At 35.5% G+C, this 16,079-nt stretch overlaps 2 protein-coding genes across 4 annotated transcripts in view; both read left to right on the top strand.

The window, feature by feature from the left end:
* Positions 1–4,505, top strand: part of LOC117316680 (alpha-2B adrenergic receptor-like) — a 29,289-nt gene extending 24,784 nt beyond the window's left edge. For all 3 annotated transcript variants that reach the window (XM_033871385.1, XM_033871387.1, XM_033871386.1), the window contains exon 2: positions 1,662–4,505. In XM_033871385.1, coding sequence (XP_033727276.1) covers positions 1,944–3,293 — 1,350 coding nt within the window. In that variant the 5' untranslated portion in view covers positions 1,662–1,943 and the 3' untranslated portion in view covers positions 3,294–4,505. The remainder of the gene's footprint in view (positions 1–1,661) is intronic.
* Positions 4,506–10,357: 5,852 nt separating this feature from the next.
* On the top strand, positions 10,358–15,520 carry LOC117316857 (short-chain collagen C4-like). The gene is made up of 4 exons (XM_033871637.1): positions 10,358–10,461; positions 11,419–11,662; positions 12,298–12,372; positions 14,974–15,520. The coding sequence occupies exons 1-4, from the start codon at positions 10,459–10,461 to the stop codon at positions 15,447–15,449; spliced, it is 798 nt and encodes a 265-aa protein (XP_033727528.1). The 5' UTR covers positions 10,358–10,458; the 3' UTR covers positions 15,450–15,520.
* The last annotated feature ends 559 nt before the right edge of the window (positions 15,521–16,079 follow it).

Here is a 16,079-nt window from a genome sequence, read left to right on the forward strand (position 1 = left end):
TCCGCCATCTTGGATCCAAGTTGGAACTAATTTAGGAAACTAATCACATAAGCCGGTTCGCCGCGTTCCATTATAAGTACAGTAGATTCTTACCGGTACAACTGGTACGTACCCGATAGTCTCTTAACAAGTTACAATCTATGAGTTCTGCTAGATCATCATACTGCGGGATTTAGATGTAAAAAGCTATATAAAAAATATAGATTTAACCGCACTTGAATACCATCACATGGGTGGCCGAGTGGCAGAGTGGTGACGCACTTGAATACCATCACATGGGTTGTCGGGTGGCAGAATGATGCCACACTTGAATACCATCACATGGGTTGTCGGGTGGCAGAATGATGCCACACTTGAATACCATCACATAGGTGGTCGGGTGGCAGAAGGATGCCACACTTGAATACCATCACATGGGTGGTCAGGTGGCAGAGTGGTGACGCACTTGAATACCATCACATAGGTGGTCGGGTGGCAGAATGATGCCACACTTGAATACCATCACATGGGTGGTCGGGTGTTGACACACTTGCCGTTCACCTATGGGATCAAGGTTCGATTCCCAGGTTAAATATTCTAACCGAACTGTCAATCGGAACCCCTCGTCATTTCCTTCGAAACTAGACAACGTTCGCAGACGGAGGCGAGGTGTTCCGATTGCCCGAACTGTGTGTTGGAACGCAGTAGCAGTCTTAAACTACAAACATGTAGTTACCGTTAACCACTCACACAGGAAGCACGTACATTTATGTACATACATTTATTTGTACACGTATGATTGATTTTACGAGTTACCAGTATTTGAAAAAAATACAAATATATGTAATTGCAGCTCACATCAATTTACACCTTGTCACCATCACATACATATACATTGTACATTGACATTTAAGTAGGAACATTTTCGATAATTACACCACTAAACTCCGAGTACATTTTGTGAAATAGTTTCTTTGCCAGTCCTTAATCATGATAACTTACAATGAAGTTGAGACCCGAATTTGAACGATTTAGCATTATTTTCTTCGTGTCATTCCATGTAAGGCCTCAAGAGTTGCGCCCCTTCTAAACCGAGAACTAGTGATGTTCGAAGGTTGTGTATTTAAGGATATAAGTTTTTCTCAGTCTCGGCGACGTATTTACTGGTATGATTTTACAGGCCTTTTCAATCATCAAATTTATTCAATGATACTAGTTACTGGTATGATTTTACAGGCCTTTCAATCATCAAATTTATTCAATAGTATTACTTAGTTATCAGTTGCTTATTTTGAATGATATCTGCAAAAACAATCTTTTATGAAGATAAACCATCTTTAAGGAACTGATTCCATTTACAGTATTAAGTTTTATGTACCATGCAGTAAATCAGAACAAAATCAATTAATGAAATATTGAAACTAGGGTCATGAAAATGCACTGTTTCAAATTTTGTATCTACCGACTATTCGAGTGCGCAAACACCTCGGCCTTTTTTTTTTAGTTTGTTACCTATTCTCTGATTGACACTCATTCCTCATTCACACTTCCCCCAGAATCTTAATGTATTCTTGTCTTTTAAGGAAATTACTACTTTCATACTTAAGTGAAACTATACACGTACATGTTTGTTATATTTTTAAACTTTACAAGTACATGTTTGTTTTATTTTTTACTTGTAGGTGCTCCATGAAGGTTTACCATCCGTGTCAAACATTTATTGACTAAGCAGAGCCAAGCGTCAAGATGAATACACCAGAACAGGAAGCACGACTACAGGAAATAAATGACCATTATGTTTCAATTTTACTTCCGGCAATAATAGTCATCGGGGTGCTTATGGTTATAGGTTTATTCGGAAATCCTCTAGTTATTTATTTTTACGGCTGTCGAATGAAAACTACGGCATCCTATATGTTATTGTCACCCTGGCTATCTTCGATCTCATATCCTGCGTTATTTCTATGCCCATGGAGATTTCAGACTTAATCAACTTTTATACTTTCGACAGTGCCGCAACTTGTCGTGCTCTCCGTTTTATAAATTATTTTTCCTGTATTGGTTCCGGGACGACTCTAATTGCAATCGCAGTCGACCGATTCCGGAAAATCTGCAAGCCTTTCGAAGCGCAGATCACCGAGAAAATGGCGAGATGGATCATTTTCGGAGTGATTGTTTTCGCATTGTTTTGTTCATGGCCTGCCATTTTTCTCAACACGGTGATTCAGAAAAATCTGACTGAGGATACATCTGTGGTAGCTCGTGATTGCACTCTAAACCCAGACGAGGATTATATACTATTTGTGACAGTCTATAATTCGTACCTCTTCCTCTGTTTTATCATCGTTTTCATCGTACTCACCGTCTTGTACACTCTAGTCGGGAGACAGCTGTACAAGTTGCGCAGCTTCCGGTTTTATGCCACAGGGATCGAGAGAAACTTATCGTCTGCTCGTCCTACGAGTTCGATGACAGTTGCTAGTGACGTGACACATTCGGAAGGAAGAGGGAAAATGGATGATTCCTCAGGTTTCGGAAACGACCTTCGAGACGGTGCGCTGTCCCCTATTGGAGAAGACGATTACGGTCGACCTACATCGGCCAACTCGATCGCCGTCAGCGCTAGGTCGCTGAAAATGGGTCCACACAAAATTATCCCTCAGATGATAGACCCAGACCACAAAAAGGACATTGTTAGTGGAATGTCGTCATCAGTTCGACAAACAAAAAGTTTCACAGAAAAATCAGGCACGGACAAAATTCCTGAAAATAATCGTAGAGTAAGTTCGGCAACTATGGCGAACAGCAAAGAGAGAGCAATGGGGCATAAGTTCGGAAGTCCTTTACGAGAAGGGTCAGCTACGTCGAGGTTGTCCTTTGCGTCAACGACAAGCTCTATGACGGACATAGAAACTCGTGACTCCTTAGCAACCGGACATATGGACAACCAGAAGGAAAAAATGCGATCGCAAAATATCAACACCAAGCGATATACGATCATAGCTCTGTCTATTAGCATTGCGTTCGTTCTCAGCTTTTTGCCTTACTTGACACTTGTAATATGGTCAACGTTATTTATAACTTACGACCCGAACGACTTTACACCAGCTCAACTTGTAGCTAGTGAACTTTTCCATAGGTCGTTCTTATTTAACTGTGCTTTAAACCCCATCATCTACGGCTTCCTAAACACGGAATTTAAGAAAATGGTCTTTGGACAATGTGCAAGAGTATTATGTTGTTGCTGCAAGTCTAGGCATAAAGACGGTGACATAACTAATGCGGAACTTAGTGGAATGTCCCGGTCGACATAACTTTCGTCATCTCCACTGTAGTGTCCCGTCATTGCTAGTAATAGCACCGTGCACTATAAGACTGTGTTTACATTTATACTCCAGTGTCGATATATTTATATAAAAACAATTTGTACTCTAGTAATATTAGTGCGATGTTGCCGATACAGCTTCCATTAATCAATGGAATTTACTAACGTTCTCGGACTGGAACTCTGGGTAAGGGTTTTAGTTTTAAAGAAGAATCTATTTATCGGCATTGAGTTTTGGTTTTAGTAACTATAACCGGGATTCCTGAGTGAACTTTCAATTGTGTTATTCCCTAAAACCGAATGGTCAGGGTTTCCTTTAAAGCAGTCATCACTTAAAACATACTATTGTTCGATTTGCTTTTCATTCATTTATATCGAATAAAAAAATGTGTCTCCTTAGAAAGTAAAAATGATCATAAGCTTATTTTGACACAAGTTTTCATCTTATCAAAAACTTATCTCAGGGAATAAAATGATTATCATCTATGACGTCATAAACTATAATGGAGTTATCTCCCTTTCTAGGTTCTATTGACGTTTGTTTGTTAATCGATTATCGTAGATACTCAGAAAAGACATTGGATATAAGCATTTAACGTCACAAGTTTTCTGAAAAATCTCTTGATATGTTAGTTACTTAATTACGTAGAAAAAAATAAGTTTAATTTAATTTAGAGCGAATAATCTAGGATTTCTTTGCTTTGTATATTATACAAATGTATAACGTTAGTGCTTTAGTTATTGTATCGGTTGATAACTTTATGGATGACTTGCTAGGCCCGTTTTTGTTTACCTGTCTTTATAACTGTTTTATTTCAAGCTATAAACAAGGTTTGTAGTGGCAAAGGGGAGATAACTATAAGAGTGTTTAAAAAGAAATCAAATTTCAAACATGATTCCTATGTCCCTGATATTTTTTATCATTTAATTGTTTATTTTATACTGTATCATATTTTTGCCAACAATTATAATCCAATATCACCTTTATTTAAACGTTAACTATTTAAGATTTTACGTTTTGTTGTCACATGTCTAGGTAATGGTACGTGTATGTACATTATTTAAACTAATCACCGGTCTTAGCTGTACAGGTTAACATTTATATTATTGTTTTGTTAGTGTTGATAACAAAGATTGATGCTGTAAGAATGTAAGAAGAAATAAAACATGTTCCGAAGAGGAATATGATTGAAAAAATTGTTTTATTGACCTTGTTGGCGGAAAACGACAATTATCGAGGGTTCGAATGACAGAAAAATAAGAAAAGGTTTAGTAGCATTGAATGGACGCTGTTTGGGTAGAAAACATGCATTGGTTTCCTCTAACATTTCATCGCTAATGAAGTATTTGTGTATTTTTACTCCGTTTTTATTTCCATCTAAACGTCCTTACAGGGAAACCAGCTTAGACACCTTATAACAATGCACTAGTACAAAGGAATAAAGTTAATGAAATGTTGATTAGATATATAAATAATAGATATAAACTTAATGGAATGTCGATAAGATATGTAAATAATAGATAAAAGTTAATTGAATGTTGATTAGATATATAAATAATAGATGTAAACTTAATGGAATATTGATTAGATATGTAAATAATAGATAAAAGTTAATGTAATGTTGATTAGATATGTAAATAATAGATATAAACTTAATGGAATATTGATTAGATATGTAAATAATAGATAAAAGTTAATGTAATGTTGATTAGATATGTAAATAATAGATATAAACTTAATGGAATATTGATTAGATATGTAAATAATAGATAAAAGTTAATTGAATGTTGATTAGACATGTAAATAATAGATATAAACGTAATGGAATGTTAATTAGATATATAAATAATAGATATAAACTTAATGAAATGTCGATAAGATATGTAAAAAAAATAGATAAAAGTTAATGGAATGTTGATTAGACATGTAAATGATAGATAAAAATTAATTGAAGGTTGATTAGACATGTAAATTATAGATAAAAGTTAATTGAAGGTTGATAACATATGTAAATTATAGATAAAAGTGAATTGAAGGTTGATAAGATATGTAAATAATTGATAAAACGTCAAAAGAATTTTGATTAGATATGAAAATAATAGATAAAAAAATTGATAAATGTTGGTTAGATATGTAAATTATAGAGAAAAAGTAAGATGCAGACGTTATATAGGGACAGTGAATATATTTATCAATGTCTCAAAAAGTAAGATGCAGACGTTATATAGGGACAGTGAATATATTTATCAATGTCTGATAAAGTAAGATGCAGACGTTATATAGGGACAGTGAATATATTTATCAATGTCTCAAAAAGTAAATGCAGACTGTATATAGGGACAGTGAATATATTTATCAATGTCTGATAAAGTAAGATGCAGACGTTATATAGGGACAGTGAATATATTGATCAATGTCTGATAAAGTAAAATGCAGACGTTATATAGGGACAGTGAATATATTTATCAATGTCTGATAAAGTAAGATGCAGACGTTATATAGGGACAGTGAATATATTTATCAATGTCTCAAAAAGTAAGATGCAGACGTTATATAGGGACAGTGAATATATTTATCAATGTCTGATAAAGTAAGATGCAGACGTTATATAGGGACAGTGAATATATTTATCAATGTCTCAAAAAGTAAGATGCAGACGTTATATAGGGACAGTGAATATATTTATCAATGTCTCAACAACGGATCAATCTACAATGAATACATTTAAACCCTGTTCTATTTAGCAGATGATTTACTGGCAAAACAAATTCCAACAACTCGACTCTTCTAGATTTCAAGCAATCGTGCTAACAATATCGCACTGTCAAGAGACCTAAAATCGTCCTAATGAAATAACGAGGTGAGGAAGACGGACTTAACCTTTGTACCGGGACTGGGGTAAACTATCATTGTAAATAAGAGCATTGCGTTACCTTGGTCTTACCCAATGGGGTGTTCTCATTTTGAAGAGTGTTGTATGAATGTTACGAGACGGATGTCATACGGAGTAAAATTGTGAGTGGAATTATATTTGTTTTGCTGATATTGAGAAATATTTCAAAAGCTCATTTGGATGAAGGGTCATCGGCGATCTATCATCGGGGTAACTACAAAATGTAACTACTGTCCTAGTAGTGTTTGATTGAATATATATATATATATATAGTAATAATAATAAAAAACACAAACCAGAAATTCACACTAGCGCTTTCAACATGCTTTGAGAGCAAGCTCTTCAGGTGTAATGAAAGGATTTATTTGTGATGTCATGACTGTGTGTCATGGTTACGTCAAAACAACATAGATTATATAGGGACAGTCATCAATCTATGTTGTTTTGACGTAACCATGACACACAGTGATGACGTCACAAATAAATCCTTTCATTACACCTGAAGAGCTTGCTCTCAAAGCATGTTGAAAGCGCTAGTGTGAATTTCTGGTTTGTGTTTTTTATTATTATTACTATGTATACCCATCACAAGGACATTATATATTTTTAATTATATATATATATATATATATAGAGAGAGAGAGAGAGAGAGAGAGAGAGAGAGAGAGAGAGAGAGAGAGAGAGAGAGAGAGAGAGAGAGAATAAAACTTGTAGATACTTTGTGTATCGATTAAATAGTTGAAAAAATATAAATTCAACACGACAACTGTTGTGTTTCGCTAACGTTTTCAGGCCTAACGGCCATCTTCAGGCGATTCATTTATTAACGTCTTGGTTACCACATTATGACGTCACATACAATATAATAACACCAGGGGAGATAACGTTACTAATTAAGGTGTTATTACATTAATTTGGTGAATGTTAAGTGTCCGTTGAGAAAGTAAACATTTAAAAAAAAATCAATATTCATTCAATTTCGGTTTAAATATTTTCACAACATTTCTTCCTTGCAAAGTCTTTTAGTGATGCAAGTATCCACCATTTTGTAAAAGGGATATATACAAAATGTCCCTTTACCACAATTGTCTAGGTGTTCACTAAGTGGGATTTTGCGTGTTTCCGGGGTACGTATCTGTTGTTTGTGTACCCGAACTCTCTCACTTAGTGCGTTCCCCGTTTGGCAGATATAATGTTCTTTACATGTGGGGCAAACTATAACGTAAATTAGATTCTTGCTTTTACAATTCAAGTCACTATTGGGTTTCACCGTTTTCCCATTTTTCAAAATGAGATATTTCCCTATATGTATATAATTGCAGGTCCCACATCTTGTGTCTTCGCACTTGGATACAGAAAAACTTTGTTTATCAGATTCATTAAATTTAGCTTTTGTCAGAATCCTTTTAAGATTGGCTGGCTGTCGTTTACTCTGTAAAATTTCCGATGCCTGAACCAAATTCCGCATCTTTTCACTTTTATGTAGCAGTGGAATAGAGTCTTTCGCTGCCTTGGTAATGTTTTTGTGACACGGGTAGACTAGAGTTAACAATATTACAGGACACTCTAAACAACCTGAATATGTCCATTCAATTCACAATGGAATGTAGCGAAACAGAACTTGATGTACGTGTTAAAAATCGGGAAACTATATCATAACTGATATATTCTACAAGTCCACCGACACACACCAGTATCTGGACTTTCATTCATGCCACCCAACGCACAACAAAAGAAATATACCTATTCTGCCTTGCAAGACGTATATGTGCAATTGTGATTGACAGTAAAAAAAACGCATACAAAGACTTGATGAGCTAAGATATTTCTTAGTTAAACAGCATTACCCTTGCAGAATTGATAACAAGAAGTATCGAGCGGGCTAAAGCTATTCCAATAACAGAATTAAGAAAAAACAAAAGCGACATCCGAAAACAGTAACAACATACCATTCGTCGTTATCTAGAGAAGAGGATCTGAGAAGGAGGCATACAATGTATTTGTAAGATTTGACTTTGGTGATATTTGTAAGATTTACAGCTGTTGCGGAGATATGTTACTCTAATATATGTTATGGTTAGTAGACTTTATATTTCTGGAAAGCCAACAGTAACTTAAAAACAGCTTGAAGTGCTGTCTTTGATATAAAAGATATATTTTGAATAACGCAAAACTGTGCTTTAGTGTTTAAACTGGATTTTAAATCGACCCATATGTTATTTTGATACGTACGTTCATACCCAATAAATAAGGTTGTGTATAATAAAGTTATTTAAATAAACACCATATCCCTAGTGCAGTATCATGCTCGACGTTTCCCGATGCTCGTTTATATATCTAGTTTACCATTTCCATTACCCCTGTTCCCATTATAGGAACATGACATCAAATAAATTTGACCTTCATCAAATTTAGATGAATAAAATACAAGACGTAATCCCTTCCAAACAGCTGGTATTATTTCATTTAGTATATAAATATTCTTGTTTGCACACATTTTATCGATTGTGAATTAGATTTACGGTTTCGACTTCACATCGGTGACCTTCTTTTGTTTAAGAGTATGATATACATGTAAGACCTCCCAAGCTGTATGTGCCATCTACGCTTGCCTTGAATGATTACAACAAAAATGAAACAACTTTCAGGGAATATCATTACTGATATTCGTAACAGTGTTAATGGAATGTTGATTAAAGTGTTTGTTACTAGTATATAAAAAAAAAATGGTGATATGTTGGTTAGAGTGTATGTTGATAACACATAGCAGCATAATGATGAAATGTTGACTTGACATATAGATTACATGTAACAAAATGATGAAATTTTGACTAGACATATAGATTACATGTAACAAAATGATGAAATTTTGACTTGACATATAGATTACATGTAACAAAATGATGAAATTTTGACTAGACATATAGATTACATGTAACAAAATGATGAAATTTTGACTTGACATATAGATTACATGTAACAAAATGATGAAATTTTGACTAGACATATAGATTACATGTAACAAAATGATGAAATTTTGACTTGACATATAGATTACATGTAACAAATGATGAAATTTTGACTAGACATATAGATTACATGTAACAAAATGATGAAATTTTGACTTGACATATAGATTACATGTAACAAAATGATGAAATTTTGACTAGACATATAGATTACATGTAACAAAATGATGAAATTTTGACTTGACATATAGATTACATGTAACAAAATGATGAAATTTTGACTAGACATATAGATTACATGTAACAAAATGATGAAATTTTGACTTGACATATAGATTACATGTAACAAAATGATGAAATTTTGACTTGACATGAAGATGATTTGTAAAAAAAAGTGTTAAAGGAATGTTGGTTACGTATGTAAATAACAAAAAAAGTTGATGGAATATTGATTAAAGTGTACGTTAATAAAATAAAAAAGTTAATGGGATAATGGTAAGATTTGTGTTTTGTTAATGATATAGCATTAAGTGGTGTTATCTACACCGTAAGTGGTCAAATATTATATTTTATCAAACTAAAAATACATAAATCACTAGCTAAATTAGATAAGTTTTAATCACTGTGGAGGTTTGCATCGATGTGACTCTTCTACTAAAACAGTACATTTTATAGGAAAAGTGAATATAATGTAATTATCAATGTCTCCAAAATAGATCGATCTGCGATCACCAAATTTCATCACTATTTGCATCACCGCAATTTTTGCCATCCATCCAAATATCAACAACTGGACTTTTCTAGGTTTTAAGCAATCGTAATATCAATATCGCACAAGCTGGAGACCTAAACACAACATCGTTAATGAACAAACGAGGTGTAAACAGTGTTAAACCTTTGTACCGGGACTGGAGTGGAATATCATTATAAATAAGGCCGCTGTGTATTATTGTGTTCCCTTATACAGGATCTTCTCGATTGTAGACTTAGAATTACGAAAATGAGGTCAGATGGATCAAATTATGAAAGTTATTATATTTGTGTTAGTGTGTTGAGAACTGTTACACAAATCTACTTGAATGAAGGATCATTGATGGTCCATTATCGGGATAATAAACTACAGTTCGAAAACAATTACCTTTTATAAATACCATTATAGCCTACAGTCTTTAGCTTTCCTTCACTTTCATTCAAAAAACGCTCGGGGAGTGATTCCTTAATTAAAACTAACCCGGGGACGTATAGTAAAAAGAGGCAGACGACAGACCATCGTCATACAAGAAGGATCGGAATGGTAAGTGCTCACAGAGACGAAATGACTTGTATGATACGAAATGACCTGTATGATAACTCACTGGGTTAAACCGGAGACGAAATGACTTGTATGATAACTCACTGGGCTAAACCGAAGACGAAATGACCGTTGTGATAACTCACTGGGTTAAACCGGGGGTTGTTTTCTATGATTCTTAATTCTTAGCAAAGTTACTTCAATCCAAACAAAAGGACTTTTTTGAGTCTTGTAGAATTGTCAGTTTGGTCATTCAACACATCAAGGAAGAATCATGATCCTGTAATAGTTGTAGATACCTGGTCATGTCCTCGTCTTGTCGATTGTTTATTGTAACTTTAGTTTTAATTAACTTACAACTCGTGTATCCGTTATACACATTCATACCAGGTTTGAATACAATCAAACATCTATGTTTAAACCATCTTAAATCTATATTTCCGAAAAACCAATGCTCAAAGAAATGGCAGTTATGACGTCATGGAAAACACGCGTGATATAAATATATACATCAGTAATGTATTGTTTCCATCAGGATGATGCCTTTGACACCCTGTATTTATGGTAAGAGCAGTAACTGCCGATGGTCACGTTCTCCGATATGATTATAATCATGTGATCAATGTATGTGACACCGAAACTGTTTCAAGTGTCTCGTAATTATGTTAATGAAAACTTTCCGCCATGGCAACTGTTACGCGGGGACTATTTTTGTGTTTATTGTATATGTGACCCCGCGTGCACATATACTTGTAGCATTTCTTGTATAAATAACGGTATTAGGGTCAGCATTTAGACTACCTTTTATTTATACGGTTTGAATGTTTCCTGGTATCGTATGCTACAGTATATGTATGGTCGCGGATTTATAGGGCTTGTGATTCGGCTCTATTATTCATACGCTAACGGCAGTTTTGTGAAAGCATATAAATAGCATACATGTTCATGATCGATCACCAGGACAACAAGATGTGGTGTGTTTATGTGTGTTTGATTGTGGTGGTTTCCGCACAAACCATTAACAAGAAGGCTATAGAAGAGGCTAAAGCGGAACAGAGAATTCTTGGAAATATCCAGCCAATAGTAGTCGGATATGTGTCAGAAAGTCTTCAAATCGCCAACGAACGACTCGAGGAAAGGTTCAGCAACCTTGAAAAACGATACGACGAAAGGATCCAACAAATTGAATCTGATGCCAAAAAAGGTCAGTAAGGAAGGAGTGAATCGATATAAACTTGTTATATTATTTTAAATACTTACCTATATTACGTTGAGTAACCAAGTCGTAAATGATGACGTCATCAATTTTGACGCACATTTCAAGGAGCATTGAAGATGGTGCGATGAAAAACTTTCATAAAAACTTACGTTTAGTTACAAGTATGTGAGAAAAATAATCAACCATGGGTCTGTTCCGCGAACAAGGATATCTCAACCGTCGTGTCAGAGTTTGGCTGGCCAGCACTCGGCAAGCCTCGTGCTGACTGGCCAAACTCTAACACTCGGGTTAAGATATCCCTGTCCACGGAACAGACCCATGATAGATTCTATTAATCTCCCTTCAAGATTTATGCATTTTGGAATTTGTTGTTTTAACAAGCATTTACTGTTGGTTTTGATTTAACAATAACGAAAAAAATGCTAAATAAGATAAATAAATAAACTCGGTAGCTAATTCATCTCTATTTCTTTACTTAGAAGAAAATATCTCATAATTGATTGACTACTAACAGGCAATGTTTATTTAGATGTATTTTAAGGCCTCCGCATAACACTTTATATAACTGTATTCGAGAATAAAATATAAGACAGCTGTTTGCTTCCTTTACCCACTTAAAGGTAACAAAGGAGTGGTATTTACAAGATGGGGAAGGAAAGATTGTCCACCAGGCAACACCAGTGTGGTTTACTCAGGTAAGTACCACTACAATAATTTCATTATGTTAATAATTTCTTTTATTGCATGTTGCCAGTGAAATATAGAAACTTATCAACCTAATAAAACTCATATTTTCACTGCAGTGATGAGCAGTGAAAAAAAAGATTTTGCAGTGAAAATATATTTTTTTAGTTTTTGACCAATCAGAGCGAACCTTAGTATTCACCTCTTTAAAGCGAAAAAAGATAAATTGGTTACTTTGCTGTATTTCTGAAATATTCAGACTAGTTTCTGACAAAATACTCACTTGACGTTAGCTATTAGCTGAATGCTGCACTTTTTGACACTATTAAATTTAGATTTTAAGTATTTAAATTGCAATAAAAAGGAAATATAATGGTTTTACGTTAAATATAACACATATTTCACTCACAATGACAGAATATTTCGATGTTTTTCACTCATGCTTCGCACTCGTGGAAGTATCGATATTCTGTCATACTTGTGAAATATCTTACATTAAACGGGAAACCATTCAATATCCTCTTTATATAACATAGAAGAGACATGACAAAAGTTAATTTGATGACTTGTGCCCTGACCGAGCCTCGAATTCACGATCTACGAGGGCACTTCATCACTTGGCCAGATATACCCGAAGCTTACAACACTACACCAAGTCTACATCCCCACAATAGGACGGCTCGGTGTGACAGTGATGAACGGCCCTATACTCTGATATGATGGTAGTGGCAAATCGTCCATTAGATGATATGAATACATGTACTGCATTGTGTAGAAATATATATTACATCAACTCAATACATAACACTAAAAAAACGAAATTCTAACACATAGTATATGTGATCAATTACGTTATTGATGTAATGAATTGAGCAGAGAGGTCCATCAAATAACAACTGATCCTGATCAATGATAAAATACAGAATGGAAGCATGTAAAACTGAAACTGACCCAAGGGAATTCTGAAATACAGAATGGAGGTGATCTCGACTTTTTTTCTACTCCTACATTTTACAAACAGGGTGTGGTGTGATGTTATAGGGTGTGATGGTGATAGTATAGGGTGTGGTGTGATGTTATAGGGTGTGGTGTAATGTTATAGGGTGTGGTGTAATGTTATAGGGTGTGGTGTGATATTATAGGGTGTGGTATAATGTCAGAGAGTGTGGTGTTATGTTAGAGAGTGTGGTGTAATGTTATAGGGTGTGGTGTAATGTTAGAGAGTGTGGGTGTGATATTATAGGGTGTGGTATAATGTTATAGGGTGTGGTGTGATGTTATAGGGTGTGGTGTGATATTATAGGGTGTGGTGTAATGTTATAGGGTGTGGTGTGATATTATAGGGTGTGGTATAATGTTATAGGGTGTGGTGTGATATTATAGGGTGTGGTGTGATATTATAGGGTGTGGTGTGATATTATAGGGTGTGGTATAATGTTATAGGGTGTGGTGTGATATTATAGGGTGTGGTATAATGTTATAGGGTGTGGTGTAATGTTATAGGGTGTGGTGTGATATTATAGGGTGTGGTATAATGTTATAGGGTGTGGTATAATGTTATAGGGTGTGGTGTAATGTTATAGGGTGTGGTGTAATGTTATAGAGTGTGGTGTAATGTTATAGGGTGTGGTATAATGTTATAGGGTGTGGTATAATGTCAGAGTGTGGGTATGTTATAGGGTGGTGGGTAAGTTTGAGGGTGTGGGTGTTATGTTAGAGAGTGTGGTGTGCTAATTTCGGGTTGTGGGTGTCTGAAGTATGAGGGTGGTGGTCTAGTATGGGGTGGGTGGGGTGTGGTGTAATGTTATAGGGTGTGGTTTTTGTGATATCATAGGGTTGTGGTGTGATATTATAGGGTGTGGTGCGTGTTGTAATGTATAGGGTGTGGATAATGTTAGAGGGTCGTGTGTATTTAGAGGTTGTGGTGTAATGTTATATAGGGTGGTGGTGTAATGTTTCTAGGGGATCCTGTGGTGTGATAGTATAGGGTTGTGTGGTTTGCTGTGAATATTATAGGGTTGTGGTTGTGAATATTATAGGGTTGTGGTTGTAATGTTATAGGGTGTGGTTTGTGATATTATTATGGGTGTGGCTTATAATGTTATAGGGTGTGGTGTGGTGTGATACTTATAGGTGTGTGGTGTGATATGGGTGATATTATAGGGTGTGGTGTAATGTTATAGGGTGTGGTGTAATATTATAGGGTGTGGTGTAATGTTATAGGGTGTGGTGTAATGTTATAGGGTGTGGTGTAATGTTATAGGGTGTGGTGTAATGTTATAGGGTGTGGTGTAATGTTATAGGGTGTGGTGTAATGTTAGAGGGTGTGGTGTAATGTTATAGGGTGTGGTATAATGTTATAGGGTGTGGTGTAATGTTATAGGGTGTGGTGTAATGTTATAGGGGTGTGGTGTAATGTTAGAGAGTGTGGTGTAATGTTATAGGGTGTGGTATAATGTTATAGGGTGTGATGTAATGTTATAGGGTGTGGTGTAATGTTATAGGGTGTGGTGTAATGTTATAGGGTGTGGTATAATGTTATAGGGTGTGGTGTGATGTTATAGGGTGTGGTATAATGTTATAATGTGTGGTGTCATGTTACTGTTTTCCAGGATCTGCCGGCGGATCGTTTTATGACCACGTGGGAGCCGCAGCCGAATACGTGTGCATGCCACATGATCCAATATGGGGGCCCAACAAGGAGATGTATTCAAACGAGAATGTTGGCTACATGTATGGTGCCGAGTACCAGAATCCGATCACTTTGTTTGGCGTCTCAAATTATGCAATGGACGTTCCTTGTACTGTCTGCCTGGATACCCATCACTCCACCCTCCTCATGATCCCGGGTAGGACGGAGTGCTACCCCGGATGGACGGAGGCTTATCACGGGGATCTAGCCTCTGGTCGGCATGACTATAAGGCGGCGTCCGAGTATGTCTGTGTTGATGAGAATCCACAGTCTCTGGCCAAGGGATTGGATGACGATGGTAAACTGTTTTATGGTGTCAAGGCTAAATGTGGGACATTGCCTTGTCCGCCGTATGAGGACGGAAAGTTTCTTTCCTGTGTTGTTTGTCTGAAGTGAGCCACTGCATTAAAAGGTTTCACAGTTTAACTTTATGTTTGTATGAGAAAATAAAGATATTTTCAACAAAGTTAACCTCTTTCATCGTCTAGTAACTGCACATAATTGTATAATCTCCGAATTCAGCTATTTACCACCTAAATAGCTAACAACACATGCATGCATTGGACAATGCAGAATTTCTTACGATAAAACAATACTGAGTATTGGATAGAATTTTTACCACCTTCAAGCATTGGTCAATTTATTAACTTAACAACACTTGTTATTGGCTATAGAGAAGATCAATTACATTCTAGAAAATGTTGTAAATAGACAAACTGCATTATGAAATTTCAAAGGTACAAATATTGTTATAGGGAGTATCAGTAACTAGTTACGTAGCTACTTTCTATCAATCATACTGATCAGTCCATATCTTAGCCTAAAGTGTATACGCCCGACCTGAAAGACATCGCATATATTCAAAAAGGGAAGGTTTCGAAATTATTGTACAAATGTTACAGAAATGCATAGAAATTTTGTAAACATGAAAGCTCTTGAAATTACTGTATGAGTGTTATGAAAATGCTTATACAAATTTGGTAAATATGCTAAACAGGAGTGAGCTCACGAACGATGCTCGTGAAG

Source organism: Pecten maximus, chromosome 18 (genome assembly GCF_902652985.1).
Source record: "Pecten maximus chromosome 18, xPecMax1.1, whole genome shotgun sequence".
Taxonomy (NCBI): domain Eukaryota; kingdom Metazoa; phylum Mollusca; class Bivalvia; order Pectinida; family Pectinidae; genus Pecten; species Pecten maximus.